At 43.4% G+C, this 14,577-nt stretch overlaps 1 protein-coding gene across 1 annotated transcript; it reads left to right on the top strand.

The window, feature by feature from the left end:
- The first annotated feature begins 437 nt into the window (after nucleotides 1-437).
- On the top strand, nucleotides 438-1,613 carry LOC149032407 (uncharacterized). Its single transcript, XM_089173178.1, has one exon. It carries the CDS (start codon nucleotides 438-440, stop codon nucleotides 1,611-1,613), a length of 1,176 nt encoding a protein of 391 aa, XP_089029304.1.
- The last annotated feature ends 12,964 nt before the right edge of the window (nucleotides 1,614-14,577 follow it).

The following is a 14,577-nucleotide window of genomic DNA, read 5'->3' as shown; positions in this document are numbered from 1 at the left end:
TGGCCGTTACGCTTGTAAGTCGTTTTGTATCCGAACGTAAATCTGTTGTAAATAAAAGTTATTCTTTCCAAAACTTGGAAATCCTTGTTTTTAATACAATCACAAGAATTCAATAGGCCGAATTCTTACGTTATCCGGAAATCAACGCGAATTTAACTTCACGTGAACATTTCCGCGTAACAATTTGGTGGCAGCGGTACGGGATTTCCAAAGGAAAGAATCAGCGACTTGAGGGTCCTGAAGAAGATAAAGTTCGGCAAGTCGACCCGAGGGCACTTGAGAAAGCAAACGACGCATCAATTCTACAGTAAGTACAAGTTTTTATTAACCCAAATACTGATATAGACGTGTCTAATATCCCTACTGACGAGTCGGTAGTTAAGTATTTGAGAGATTATTACTGAAAAAAAAAATAATAATTAATAAATAAATATAAAATGGCTAAGAGTATGGAAGTAGCAGAAATACAAAAATTCTCCGAAATCGTATCGGAAAGAATGAATCAGATGGGTGAACTTATAATGCAGCTACAGAGTAAAATAACCGCGATGGATAAAGAAATGAAAAGCATGTCGAAGAAATCAGCTCTGCCGGAACAGAAAATAGAATCGGTAGATAATATAGACGATAAGGAAAATATAACGGAAGATGAGGAAGAAAGTTGCGTTAGTATTAATAGTCGAGGCAGTAATATTCGAAGTCTAATGGAGCATTTGAACTTTATAAACGATTTCGACGGAAAAACTACGTCAGTCGAAGGATTTATTTCAGAAATAAAAGGTGTATTAGCTATACTTACCGAAAATGAAAGAAAACTATTCGTTAAATTAGTCCGGACAAATAAAATAATTGGCGAAGCCAGAAGTATGCTAGATGGGTGTGATATCCGCACCGTAGATGAATTCATTGAAACTCTCCGCTTATATTTCGGGGAGGTAAAAACCCTTTCAAGCTGTAGAATAGATAGGAATAAATGTATACAAGGAAGAGACACGGTATTAGCTTACAATAGAAGATTTACAGCAGCCCATCTAGACGTAAGGAGAGCAATTATTAACGACTCTTCTTTATCAGCATCACATAAAAAGATTAGCTTATCGGACGAGGACAAACAAGGACTAGCAGAATATATTTGCGGACTAAATCAATATATAAGAATTGCAGTACGAGCTTGTAGACCTGAAATATTAAAAAAGGCACAGAATATGGCATTAGATATAGAACGAGAGGAAAAAGCGTCGCAATTAGCTCACAGTCAAGCCAACCGATATTCAATACCACAAAATAATAGGAATTACAACCCAAGTATGAATCGTAATCCTTTCTTAGACAAAGCTAAACAGCATTTACCACCGCGGAATTTTAACATACCAAATACACAACAGACCCCGAAGAATTTGCACAATCAGATTAAATGTCTCAAATGCGGGAGTACGCAACATCTCGCTAACGAGTGCCCGAAACGAAATTTTTATATAACAGACCTCGATCGGGCCCCGCCCGACAGCATAGAATCTACCTCGCAAGAGATAGAGCAAACCCAGGAGCCGAACTCAGAATTAGAATCGGAGGAGATTATCGAAGATTCTTGGCCGATACCGGAGCCTCAGTGAATATAATAAAAAATTCAGCAGCCAAGTCTTTACCACTACGAGAAAAACGCAATGAAATCACGGGAATAAACCCAGAACCCGTTATTACAAATCACGAAGCATTATTAAAAACAAACGGAAATTTTCACATATTTATCGTTGTAAAAGATGATTTTCCTTTAGATAGTGATGGAATCCTCGGACGCCCATTTTTAGCACAAGAAAACGCACTTGTTGACGTTAAAAATCGCGCAATAATCTTCAGAGGGAGAAAGGTACAAAAACGTTCTGTATATCACGCGAAAACAAGTGAGGATAGGTTAGAAATCTTAAGGCAAAATACGCGTCTCGAACACATACAGTCCCTTAACGAACAGCAAGCAATATGGAATATAATATCGAAATTTTCGGATGTATTCGCGCTACCGGGAGATCCATTACCATGTACGAATTTAACTTCCCATACTATTGAGACTACAGATAAAAAGATAATAAATCAAAAACAGTACCGCTATCCTCATTGTCACCAGACTGAGGTAGAAACTCAAATAAAAGAAATGCTGGATAAACAAATAATTCAAGAGAGTTCGTCACCATGGAACGCACCACTTTGGGTGGTACCCAAAAAAACCGACGCAAGCGGTAAAAGGAAGTGGAGAATTGTCATAGATTTTAGAAAGCTTAACGAATTAACTAGGCAAGATGCCTATCCGATTCCTAATATTGAAGAAATCCTCGAACAATTAGGACGAGCACGATATTTTTCCGCGTTTGATCTAGCAAGCGGATTTCATCAGATCCCGTTAGAAGAAAAAAGTCGAGAGAAAACTGCATTTTCTACGAATCAAGGACATTTTGAATATTTAAGAATGCCATTCGGATTAAAAAATGCCCCTGCTACATTTCAGAGAATGATGGACCAAGCCTTGAGAGGTTTGATAGGGACAGTTTGTTTTGTATATTTAGACGATGTTGTAGTTTACGGAAGCTCTTTAGAAGAACATAATGAAAAACTCGAAATTTTATTACAAAGAATTAGAGATGTCCAATTAAAGTTACAACCAGACAAATGCGAATATTTAAGACCAGAATTACAATATCTGGGTCATTTAATATCTTCTGAAGGAGTAAAACCTAATCCGGAGAAATGCCGAGCCGTAAAAGAATTTCCGCAACCTCGAAATGCGAAACAAATAAAACAATTTCTAGGATTGGCCGGATATTATCGTCGATTCATTAAAGATTTTAGCAAAATTGTCAGACCATTAAACAGATTGCTTCAAAAGAATGTAGATTTTGTATTTGGGAAAGAAGAAGAGAATGCTTTTAATACATTAAAAAATGAGCTATGCTCTGATAAAATATTACAATACCCGGATTTTTCAAAGGAATTCATACTTACGACAGACGCCAGCAACGACGCGATAGGCTCGATCTTATCACAGGGAGAAGTAGGAAGAGATTTGCCATGCGCATACGCCAGTAGAACATTAAACAGCGCCGAACGTAATTATTCAACTACTGAAAAGGAACTGTTAGCAATAGTCTGGAGTATCAAACATTTTAGACCATATTTATTGGGACGAAAATTTAAAATAATAACAGATCACCAACCGCTTCAATGGTTAATGAAGAATCGAGACCCTTCATCGCGATTGATGAGATGGAGAATAATGCTTGAAGAATACGACTACGAAATAGTATATAAGAAGGGCAAGTTAAACGTAAACGCCGACGCGTTATCGCGTAATCCGATACTAAAAGTCGAGACTTTAGTTAGGAACATTAGGCTCACGGACGAGCCGATGCCCCAAGCATCTGAAAAGGATAAGATAGTGCTGTACGAGCTAGACGATACGGTAAACGGACACGAAGAGGTCCTCTTTCCCGAACCATATGTTTCGGTACTTAAAGTAAAGCCAGGATCAATCACGTTACCTCACGGAAACACGAATACCCACGTATATTTACGACACCTCGAGAGGGTCGCGGGTGAAAATAGGGAATCTATCCTAAAGAAAATAAAAACAAGGTTCAAAGAAGATACCGAAGGAACAATATTTATACACGATGCAAATTTAATATTACCTGATAAAGAGGATATAGGAAGAATTTTGAAGGAAAACCATGACTCTCCTGTAGGTGGACATCGAGGTGTCCACAAAACCTATTTAAGAATTATGAACCAATATTATTGGAAAGGAATGCTCCAAGATATAAAAGAATACGTAGGGCACTGCGAAATTTGCCAAAGGACAAAAGCTAATCGTAGGCCAACAAAAATGCCAATGGTAATTACAGACACGCCAACTACCTTTAACGAAAAAATCGCCATGGACATTGTAGGACCATTAAAAGAGACACAAAAGGGAAATAAATACATTTTAACGTTGCAATGTTTACTTACAAAATATTGTTGGGCATGGCCCCTAACTAGTTACACTGCAGAAAATTGTGCAGCCGCATTCTTAAAGCATTACGTATGTATTTATGGAACTCCAAAGAAAATATTAACAGATAATGCACAAAATTTTACATCCAAATTCATGAAAGAGTTTGAGAAACGATTAGGGATCCAACATATAAGAACTACAGCTATACACCCCGAGAGCAATGGTAGTCTTGAAAGAAGTCACCAAATGCTAAAAGATTATTTAAAAAGCTATTGCAACAAACAACAGGATAAGTGGGATGATTTTGTCGAATTTGCAACTTATAATTATAATACTTCTTTCCATGAGTCCACAGGGTATACACCATACGAACTAGTATTCGGAGCACCACCAAATCCAATAAGTAGTCACGCAAACGAGTTCAAAAACACATATGAAAACTACATTCAGGAACTTGGAACTCATCTAAAGGAAATGCGTAACAATGCACGAGAAGCATTGAAGGAGGCAAAGAGGACTTCCAAAGAAAGATACGACCGATTTGCCCGTCCTAACGTTTACAGACAAGGAGACATGGTTTGGTGGAAACGAGAAAAAAGAGATAAAAATACCGGTCTCAATGTCCCTTTTGAAGGACCTTATGAAGTGCTTGATGTACCGAGTGACGTCAATATATTAATAAATGTTAAAGGGAAACCCTTACTTGTACATTGTAATCGGTGCAAATTCGCTAATACCAATTTGTTGCAGGAATGCTGCTAACCATAATATTGATGAGCCTGTTGCCAGGCCAATCATCCAGCAACTTACAGGAGAAGAGGCCTCCATACTATATCCATACGTTCACTACACTACCCGCAGTCTACTTGGAACAACTAGGCGAGGTTCGCCTTTATCATTCTACGTGGACTCTGCTCGCATACGTCGACCTCAACGATCTCGAGGCCCATGAGCGTCACCTTATCCGAGGAACGACACTTGTTTTAAGAACCTGTAAAGACTGTCTTCAGAAGACGTCTATCCGCAACCTGCAGCATCAACTACTAATGGCTAAGGACAGTCGCGAGCGACTATTCTCCTCCATTGGACACCAAGTAACAAGTACAAGGCGCCGACGAGGTTTACTCGACCCGCTCGGCGAGATATGTAAAATCTTATTTGGCACTATGAGTGCCAGCGACGCGCAATATTATAATAACGAAATAGATTTAGTACATAAGGATAGCAAGCGTAACGCGGAATTATTCAAAAATCAAACCCAATTAGTAAAGATATCTTTAGAAAAAACCAACGAAATGTTAATAGACTATAAAAATAAGTTAAAGGTCATAGAGGAAAATTTTAACACTCTTTCCAAGCAGAACGCAAACAGTAGAGAGACTGAACAAATATTTAGTCATGTATTTGATTTAGAAATAGCAACCACCGAGTATATACGAACCTTAGACTTACTCCACCAGGCAATCATAAATGCTAGAAGGGGCGACATTTCTCCACAATTAATTGAACCGGCGCTCTTAAAAAACGTCTTATTGCAAATTAGATCAAAGGAAGGCTCCGATCGCTTACCGATAGAAATCAACGATAATAATTACTTTGAATATCTAACCGTTAGTGAAATAAGCATAGCGTCTATTAAAAATAGACTACTGTATCACATAAAAGTCCCCATCATGGAAAAAGATATATTTAAAGCAACTAAACTAGTAGTCATACCCGGTAGAAGTAAGGAAGGACGGTTCATCTATATAGACAATCAATATGAATACATTTTAACAAACTTAGCTAGAACTGTAATCACACCCATAGACAAGGAATACCTAAAAGATTGTAAAACATTAGAGGGTAAATATATTTGTAAAAGAAAAGCAGCCAAGTTTCTCACAAATATGCAAGGTGCATGTCTAAAATCAACTATAAATTCTGTAGATTACGTAGACGCCTCCAAATGCACACCTCACATGCTTGTCATAAACTCACTCACATTCATTGCCTTATCAAATGGCCGGTCTTGGGTTGCTATACCGCCCACCGAACAAGAAATAAAAATCATTTGTAATAATTTATTATACAGTGCTACTATAAGAGAACCATGCATATTATCTATGAGACCTGGTTGCACTGCGGCAACAGATACAGCAATATTAGACGCGCAAAGTAACACAAACAGCGAAAATCAAGAGAAAATCAAATTAGATATTATTCACTTTAATATGACATCATTACAGGACGATCTTAACAAAATCGATAATGCAACATTATATAGTCTTAAATCCTTAGAATCACCGAAGATAGACACATCCGACTTTAAATTATATGGCAAAAAATTGGACGAACTAGTAAATGAGGCCGAAGTGATAGGTAGTCATATACGAACTCGTACTCTTATAGAAACAGCTTGGTACTGGATGCCTTATACGGGTTATGGCCTCCTAGCAACCCTTTGTTTGTACATTGGAATCAAATGCAAAATATTCAAATTATTATCAAGATCGGCAGAACCTTGTACCGTAGTATATAACAACTGTTTCAATTCAGGGGGAAAACACAAGATTTCACAAGACACAGAGTGCTCTATAGCTTTAGAAAGTATTAGGGACATAAGACCAAGTACTTCCGTTCATGTACAATCACCAATGGCGAAAAGAAAGCGTAGCTTCAGATTAGCCATTCCATTATCAGAATTTGATGAAAATTCTATATAAATCTATAATTTTCATTCTTATCGGGGGGGGGGGGGGAGTGTTAGGCCCGACGTGGACCATATCTGCTTAGATGTATTATCTTGATCCCTTGGAAAACCTGTCTAAACCTGCTAGGGCTAGTAGATAAAACCCACACTTGCGCTGCATACTAATTTAAGGAACATCTGTTTCTACTTTTTCTCGCCGAACATAAATTTGGAATTTTAAACAATCCCCCACTGCACCGTGAGAACACCAATAAGAATCCCTTAACTTATGAAAAACGCCCTTCTTCTAGAACATTCCTTGTTCCGATTTCCCTTAAAAGGGGCCCCTTCGACATCCGAAACTCTCTTCTATCTTGGCCGTTACGCTTGTAAGTCGTTTTGTATCCGAACGTAAATCTGTTGTAAATAAAAGTTATTCTTTCCAAAACTTGGAAATCCTTGTTTTTAATACAATCACAAGAATTCAATAGGCCGAATTCTTACGTTATCCGGAAATCAACGCGAATTTAACTTCACGTGAACATTTCCGCGTAACAGGCCGACGAAGGAGGTCGGGTCGACGGGTGAACTGCTGGGCGTGAAGAAACCGCCGGGAACGCGAAGCGTTGTGCCGTAGACCATCTCTGCCGGCGAGGCTTGCAAGTCCTCCTTGTACGCGTTCCGTAGGCCGAGTAGCACAAGAGGAAGTGCGTCGGGCCAAGGAACTCGACGCACATTAGTGCTGCCTTGAGTGTTCGGTGGAACCTCTCTACCATGCCGTTGGCCTGGGGGTGATGAGGTGTGGTGCGGATCCTGGTGGCCCCCGAGGCCTGAGCGAGTGCGGCGAAGAGTGCTGACTCGAACTGGGTGCCCTGGTCCGAGGTGATGGTGAGCGGGCATCCCTTGTCCGCCATCCAAGCCGATGTGAAGGCCCTAGCGATGGTTTCCGCCCGGATGTCCTTGAGAGGAACAGCCACTGGCCATCTGGTGAATCGGTCGATGATGGTAAGGCAGTACCGGTATTCTCCTACCTGGGGCAGCGTGATGAGGTCGACGTGCACATGCTCGAATCGACTTTCCGTGGTCTGGAAGCGGGAAAGCTCTGCGCGGTTGTGTCGCGCGACCTTGGAGCGTTGACACGGTAGGCATGCGCGTGCCCATGCGGTGATGTCCTTACGTAGACCGGGCCAGATGAACTGCCTCGAAACATCCCGTACCGTTGCGCGGACACCCGGGTGAGCCAGACTATGAATGGCTTCGAAGGCGGCTGTGCGGAGCGAGCGGGGTAGGTATGGCCGTACTCGCCCGTCGTGTATGTCGCAGGTCACCTCGAATCCTTCGACGTTGAGGCGCTGAAGGTTGAGTGAGGTGCGTGCTGCGAGCGATGGGAGCTCGTCATCCCTGGCCTGTGCTGCAGCGATGGTCTCCGGGCTAAGTGCCGAAGGCAAGCTGATGGTGGCGCAGGTTGAGGTTGGCGGCGTCGGCGATGACGTAGTGGCGTTCGTTGGCCCATCCGGAGCTGGAGTGTCCTCCGTCGTCCGGGAGAGAGCATCGGCGACGACGTTGTCTGCGCCGTCCACGTGCTGGAACGTGATGTCGAACTGAAGCAAGAAGTCCAGCTGACGTTGTTGACGTGGTGAGGCCTTGTCCGAGGGTTGGTTGGCCGCAAAGGTGAGCGGACGATGGTCCGTTAATACTGTAAATGGACGACCCTAGAGGATACGTCGGAAGTGGTGAATTGCTAGGAAGACGGCTAGGAGCTCCCTGTCATAGGTGCTGTAGCGAGCCTGCGTTAGTGACAATGTCTGCGAAAAGAAACCAACAGGCTGCCATTCATCGTTAATCAATTGTAGGAGCGCAGCACCAACGGCCGTGCTGGATGCGTCGGTAGCCAGCCGAAGAGGAGCAGTAGGCGACAGGAAAGCGGTTTCCACTGCTCCGGCAAGGCTGCGTCGTGCGTCCTCGAAGGCTCGATCTGCTGCGTCGTTCCAAACCAGCGGACGCCGGCTGCGCTTGGGAAGACCCCGAAGAAGCTGGTTGAGCGGCGCCTGGATGTGAGCTGCATGCGGTAGACTCCTCCGAAAGAAGTTGATGACGCCCAGGAAGCGTCGCAGGCCTTTTGGTGTGGTAGGCTTCTGGTAGTTCCGGATGGCGTCGATCTTGCGCTCCGGAGGACGGATGCCGTTGGCGGAGACTCGGTAGCCCAGGATGGTGACGCTGGGCAGTCCGAGCTGGACCTTGTCCACCTTGTAAGATAGTCCGGCCTCCCGTAGACGGTCGAAGAGCATCCGTAGGTGATGTAGATGTTCTTCGTGCGAGGAGGACCGGATGAAGAGGTCGTCGATATAGCTTCGGACGAACGGTAGGTCCCGGAGTAAGGAGTCCATAAACCGCTGGAACGTCTGTGATGCGTTCCGAAGACCTAGCGGCATCCTCTGGAACTCGTATAGACCGAACGGCGTCGTGACCGCTGTTTTCTCGATGTCTTCCTTGGCCATCGGAATCTGGAAGTATGCCTCCTGGAGGTCCAGTACCGAGAAGACCGAGCAGCCACCGCTATCCTCGAGTAGGTCCTCGATGACAGGAAGGGGATAGCGATCCGGAAGCGTGACGGCATTGAGACGACGGAAGTCTCCCGTAGCTCGGAACCCGCCTGTGGGTTTTTCCACCAGGTGCAGAGGGCTGGCCCATGGACTCGACGAAGGCCTGATGACTCCCCTGACGCAGGAGGCGGTCGAACGTGGCTTTCGCCGCTGCTAAACGCTCGCCGGAGAGGCGGCCTTCAGCTGCACGAACCAGAGGTCCGGGTGTTGACGCATGAAGGGTGGATAGCGAGCAGGTCGGCGTCCGGCGTCGCTGGGCTGGCCGGCCTCGGCGTAGGTGCAGGCGGTGGTCAAGACGTCGGAGGTCGGCGTGGTGGCCGGTGCCGTATTCTGGCGCTCGGTGTCGCGCTGGGAAGCCTCGGCGCGTGTGGTGGGCATCTTTCTCTCTTTCTTCTCTCTCTTTTTTTCTTTAAGGCGAAGAGGTGCCGGTGATGAAGGCAAAGTCAGTACTTACACGAAGATGGGTAGCGCCTGAGAACACGTGGCGTTGGAGAGCACGTGGTGATGAAGAACACGTGGTGTCGCCGAGCACGTAGTGCTGAGAAGCCAGTGGTCTGGAAAGCACGTAGGGCTGCTGAAGATGGTCCTCGGGATCACGTCGGGGTCACCAATTTGGGATGTTCTTTCCCTAAGTTACTAGGCGCGTTAAGGCGCGTTCACACCGACGCGAGGAACGGCCGCGGAGAAAGGAATGGGCCTAGGAGACTCCGTGTGGAGGAAAGAAATTCCCGATTATGTTTTTGATCCCGTGGGACGATATTTTATTTGTCGGCGTGGTGTGCCACGTGGTCACGTACAGAAGATAATGTTTGTACACAGGAGATACTTTTTACACAGTGAGCGCGATGAGAGAAGTGCGACCGGACGGTTCGACTGATGAAGCAGAAGTAATGTGGTTTTTCCTGCGTGTGCACCGCCACGGCGATCCAGGCATTCGGAAGTGGGGAGAGCAACAGTCGCAGTGGTCACTCTTCTGCTCTGACCAACCAAAGGCGTGGTCAGGCCAATCAGATGCCCCTGCGGAACCGCGTCACGAGGTGCTTGCGTATGTTAGTGCTAGCGGCCGAGAGGTGTCAGCACTTTTCCTGCGCGCGCTGCTATAGCTGCGCGCTGTTGGCCGAGAGATGTCGGCACTGCGCTCGTGCGAGACGCCACATACTTAAACTGCTCGGATCGTTCTTAAATTTTTGTGTGTGAATCCTACATTTGTCTACTTTCGAAAAATGCAAAAATATAAAAATTGATTTTTTCAAAATGATAAACCAGAATGAACCCTTAAATCTAGAGAGCCAATGATACTCACCGATACGCTTGGAGCGGCTTTCGATAAAATTGCCATGGACATCGTGGGCCCGTTACCAGAGACGTAAAAGGGTAACAAATATTTACTCACTATTCAGGATGCCCTAACAAAATTTTTTATTGCAGTAACTCTAAGATCTGCTACGTCCACTGACATCGCAGGGGGCTAAGTACATAACTTTTGTAATATTTTTGGGGCTCCACGATCAATTTTGACAGACCAGGGCACGAATATTATGAGTTCGTTACTAAAGGCAATATCTAAGCAGTATAATTGTAAACAGGTTAAGACTACTGCATTCATCCGCAGTCGAACGGATCTTTAGAACGATCGCATATTGTCCTCACTGAGTATCTAAAACATTATATTAATAAAAGAAGCGAGTGGAATGACTGGCTCACTCACGCAATGTTTGCTTATAACACTAGCACACATGAGGGAACAAAATTCACCGCTCATGAATTAGTCTTTGGGAAACAAGCAAATGTGCCTTCAGCAGAAATTTTAACTGGTGTCGGATTAGAAAATACCTATTTAGAATATTATTTGGATTTGGCAAGTAAAATAAGAAATGCACAAAGGACGGCAAGACGGAACTTGGTTGGAGCCAAGATTAAATCTAAGTATTATTATGATAGAAATGGTCGCGGTCAAAAGCTTGTGGTTGGTCAGGACGTTTATCTTTTGAAACAACCAACGTCTAAGCTAGGAAACCAATACACACGTCCCCACCAAATTCTAGAGGTGCTACCTAAGAATACTATTAGAATTAGTTATAAGGGTAAAAGTAAAATTGTGCATAAAGATAAGTTAAAATTGTCGAAATCCAAAAATAAGTATACTTTCATAAATTTATGTGTATTAATATATTTTGTTAATATATTTGTTTTGTTTTGTGACGGTCTGTACATTATAAGTAGGCAGGATGTATTCCAAAGCTTGCTGTGTCATCCTCTGTTGCGACACGTCGACCTTCGCACTCTTGGGCTACGACTGTGGCCGCAAATCTGCTAACATCACCATAGTATCATTGCTCCAAACTGGGAAGTGTAATCTACCCGTGACATCGCCCAACAAGTCGGTGACGTACGTGCAGCTGTAATAGCTGACTGACTACGATAATGTGCATGTATATCAGTGCAGAGTTGATATAGACCAAACAATTTATTATTGGAGCATTAGTTCGCATATTTCGGTGGTTCATAATGGTCGCCGCATTTATTTGCTAGAAGTTTCTTCGGACATTTGTTAAAATATTATTAATACTGGTACACTTTCCTTGAACTCCTTCATTTAAATTAGTGGACTACGTGTTAATTCAACGGACTTTCGTGGTGTTACATTAGCGGGTTCCATTGCCACCGACGGTAGGTGTCAAGGCACCAAATATACGGATACCGACGGGACATGGGACAATGTGGTAGTGCAAAGTGTAATGCGCACAGACATTAAAATATATACGGGAATAGTGAAGATGGGTGAGAACTTGATCTCCCTTAGGGGTCATATGTCGTGCACTTTTTCGGAGGGAACGTGTTTCACGGACGAAAATTGTTGTGCTTTCTAGACAGTCGTTCCCGGATCATCGTGCAACTTCGAGCGCAGCCGTGTACGAGGGGGCCGCCAACAAAGTAACATCACCAATTGCGATCAAACAGTTTACAACGATGTACTAGGTGACGCAGAAGGACACTGCTTTCGCGTTGGTGGGCAAGAGTTAACTCCATATTTTCGGCTATACTCTGGTCACTACTGAACATCCTAAATTAATTATCTTAGAAACACAAAGTGGTTGTACGTTTACATCGAAGGCGAAAATAACACCGAAAAAAATGGATTTTTTGCCTAAATAAATTAAAAATTCGTATATGTCGAAAAGCTCCACCGTGACCAGCTGGAGTGTCTTTATATCAATATCTTACAGCAGAAGTGCAACCTGGAACAACAGGTTATTCGGAACTCGTTAGCATTTGCGAACATTCCCCCTGAGGTTTTTGCGTACACGGTCATGAAGAGGCCGGAGTACCAGGCGGTGGTGACCGGTGAAGTTGCACATATCGTCAGGTGCACTCTGATTCCAGTGAAAGTAAGACATTCAGAAGAATGTTATAGGTAGCTTCCCGTGACTTATCAAAACTCAAGTGTTTATTTGAAACCAAAGTCGAGAATTTTGGTAAGTAAGGGTACTGAAGTACTGTGCAGCGCACTACTGCAACAGGAGTATTTAGTTGAGGGAACCTGGTATTAGTTGCTGCCGAAACCAACGTACGTGAAGGATCCCCAAATTCTGCTCCTAGACACGGATGTAGTCTGGAAATACACCGATTCAGGATCGCTCGCGACTAGTAGGATCTACACACAGGCGGATTTAGATGACTTGAGGGACCATGTTCCCTGTTGAGCAACCGTCTATTTTAAACACTGTCGCAAGGGGGGCAGCTGGAGATAGAGTGCAAATAGACACATTAAATCTTGTGGATTTTGTAAGTGAAAAAGTTATTAGTTTATTAGCGGAAAGTGTAACATCCAGACTTTGGAACGGTCTATTAAAATTTGGAACAGTCAGTTCGGCTATTCTTTGAATTGTGCTTTTTTCAAAATAGTTAAGTTAATAATAGATTCTATTCTTCGAGGGTACGCCCCACACACTGTTTATGGGTGGAGTTTACATATTTTGGGGTGCAGTTTTGGATTCACTTACGAGCCTACTCCTCCATTTGGGGCGCGGGAAAGGCACTCGGCCCACTCAAAATTTGGATGATGAGACTGAACTTCAGACGGTGCGCACGGAACCATCAGAACCTTTAAACGATGCCTCCGGGGCCACCCAACCAACTTTGGATTCGAGAGGCTGCCAGACAGACAATACAAAGCGAGTTCAATTCCATGTGGATGATGAAATCCTTCGAAAATTTCGCTCGTTGCGAATACTGTACGATCCAAAAGGATCATACGGTAATTAGCAGTATTCAAAATTCGCGCGCGTCCACCTCCATCAAGATTCTAGATCGATACTCATCGTGAGCATCGATCAACCACCAGTAACTACCGAAGCGCCCCTCTAGCAACCCCCACCTCTCGCCTTCCCACTTCTCCATCCCCTAGTGCCTACGCCCTGCTGGGCCAGTACAAAGGGACATCCATTCTAGTTCTTTACCGGACGCTTACGAATACACATCTTCAAGGATTATAGAGGCCACAGTCGACAAAAGGCTTTAAGAATTCACAAAGGACAACGAAAAGATCACCTTAATCTTTAAGTCTTGTGAAGGCAAGCCTATTCGACATCACAACCCTTAAGGTTGTGATTGCTATAATTCAGGAGAGCGAGAGGTGAGATCTTTCCATTATTATAATTTATATCAACGGTATTTTCCCACGTGGTTACACCACGTGGTAGACTTTTCTTGTTATAATTAAAGTTCATCCAGGGTTTTTATGCCGCAAGGCTTTTCCCTGACGAGCTAATAAAAAAATGCATTGTTTCTTTGTTTGGCTCAATTACGTGTTTTATTTTAAACCTTAACCTAATCCCTTATTCTCCACTTCATAGCATACAATCTATGATCAGAGGAATTTTCATTGAAGAATCTTTTGGTCATAAAATTCTGGTGCCTCCTGTGAGGTGCGAGTTCCCGACTTCTGATTTACAAAGCAGTGAATAGACTATCACCACGCCGAGTAAACCGATTAGAGAACAACGAAGTCGAGAAAGTCCGCCATCTTGCGAACATCTTCAGCGCCCAGCTCAACCATCATCGCGAAGGATCTAGAAACGAGGTAATTAGTATCAATTATCCGTGTAAGCGCTTATGCGTACACACCTTTATTAATTAACATATATTTCAAGTTAAACTGCGCCTTCGAATCCAGTAGAAGTTTGCAATTTCCAATATCATTATTCATTTATTCATCTTTTGTAAGAAATTTAACATTAAGCTTTGAATCGATATATGAATAACCTAATTATTAATATCAACGGTAGAAACGTATAGATTTACGAAATAGTCATTTC

Source organism: Polistes dominula, unplaced genomic scaffold, assembly GCF_049000335.1.
Source record: "Polistes dominula isolate Pdom_NZ unplaced genomic scaffold, Pdom_raw_medaka scaffold_35, whole genome shotgun sequence".
NCBI lineage: Eukaryota > Metazoa > Arthropoda > Insecta > Hymenoptera > Vespidae > Polistes > Polistes dominula.
The sequence above is the reverse complement of the archived record's forward strand: the minus strand, read 5'-3'. Positions and strand labels throughout refer to the sequence as shown.

What these genes read in the sequence shown, in the direction of transcription:
- LOC149032407 (XM_089173178.1), top strand. Translation starts at nt 438, where the DNA reads ATGGCTAAGAGTATGGAAGTAGCAGAAATACAAAAATTCTCCGAAATC.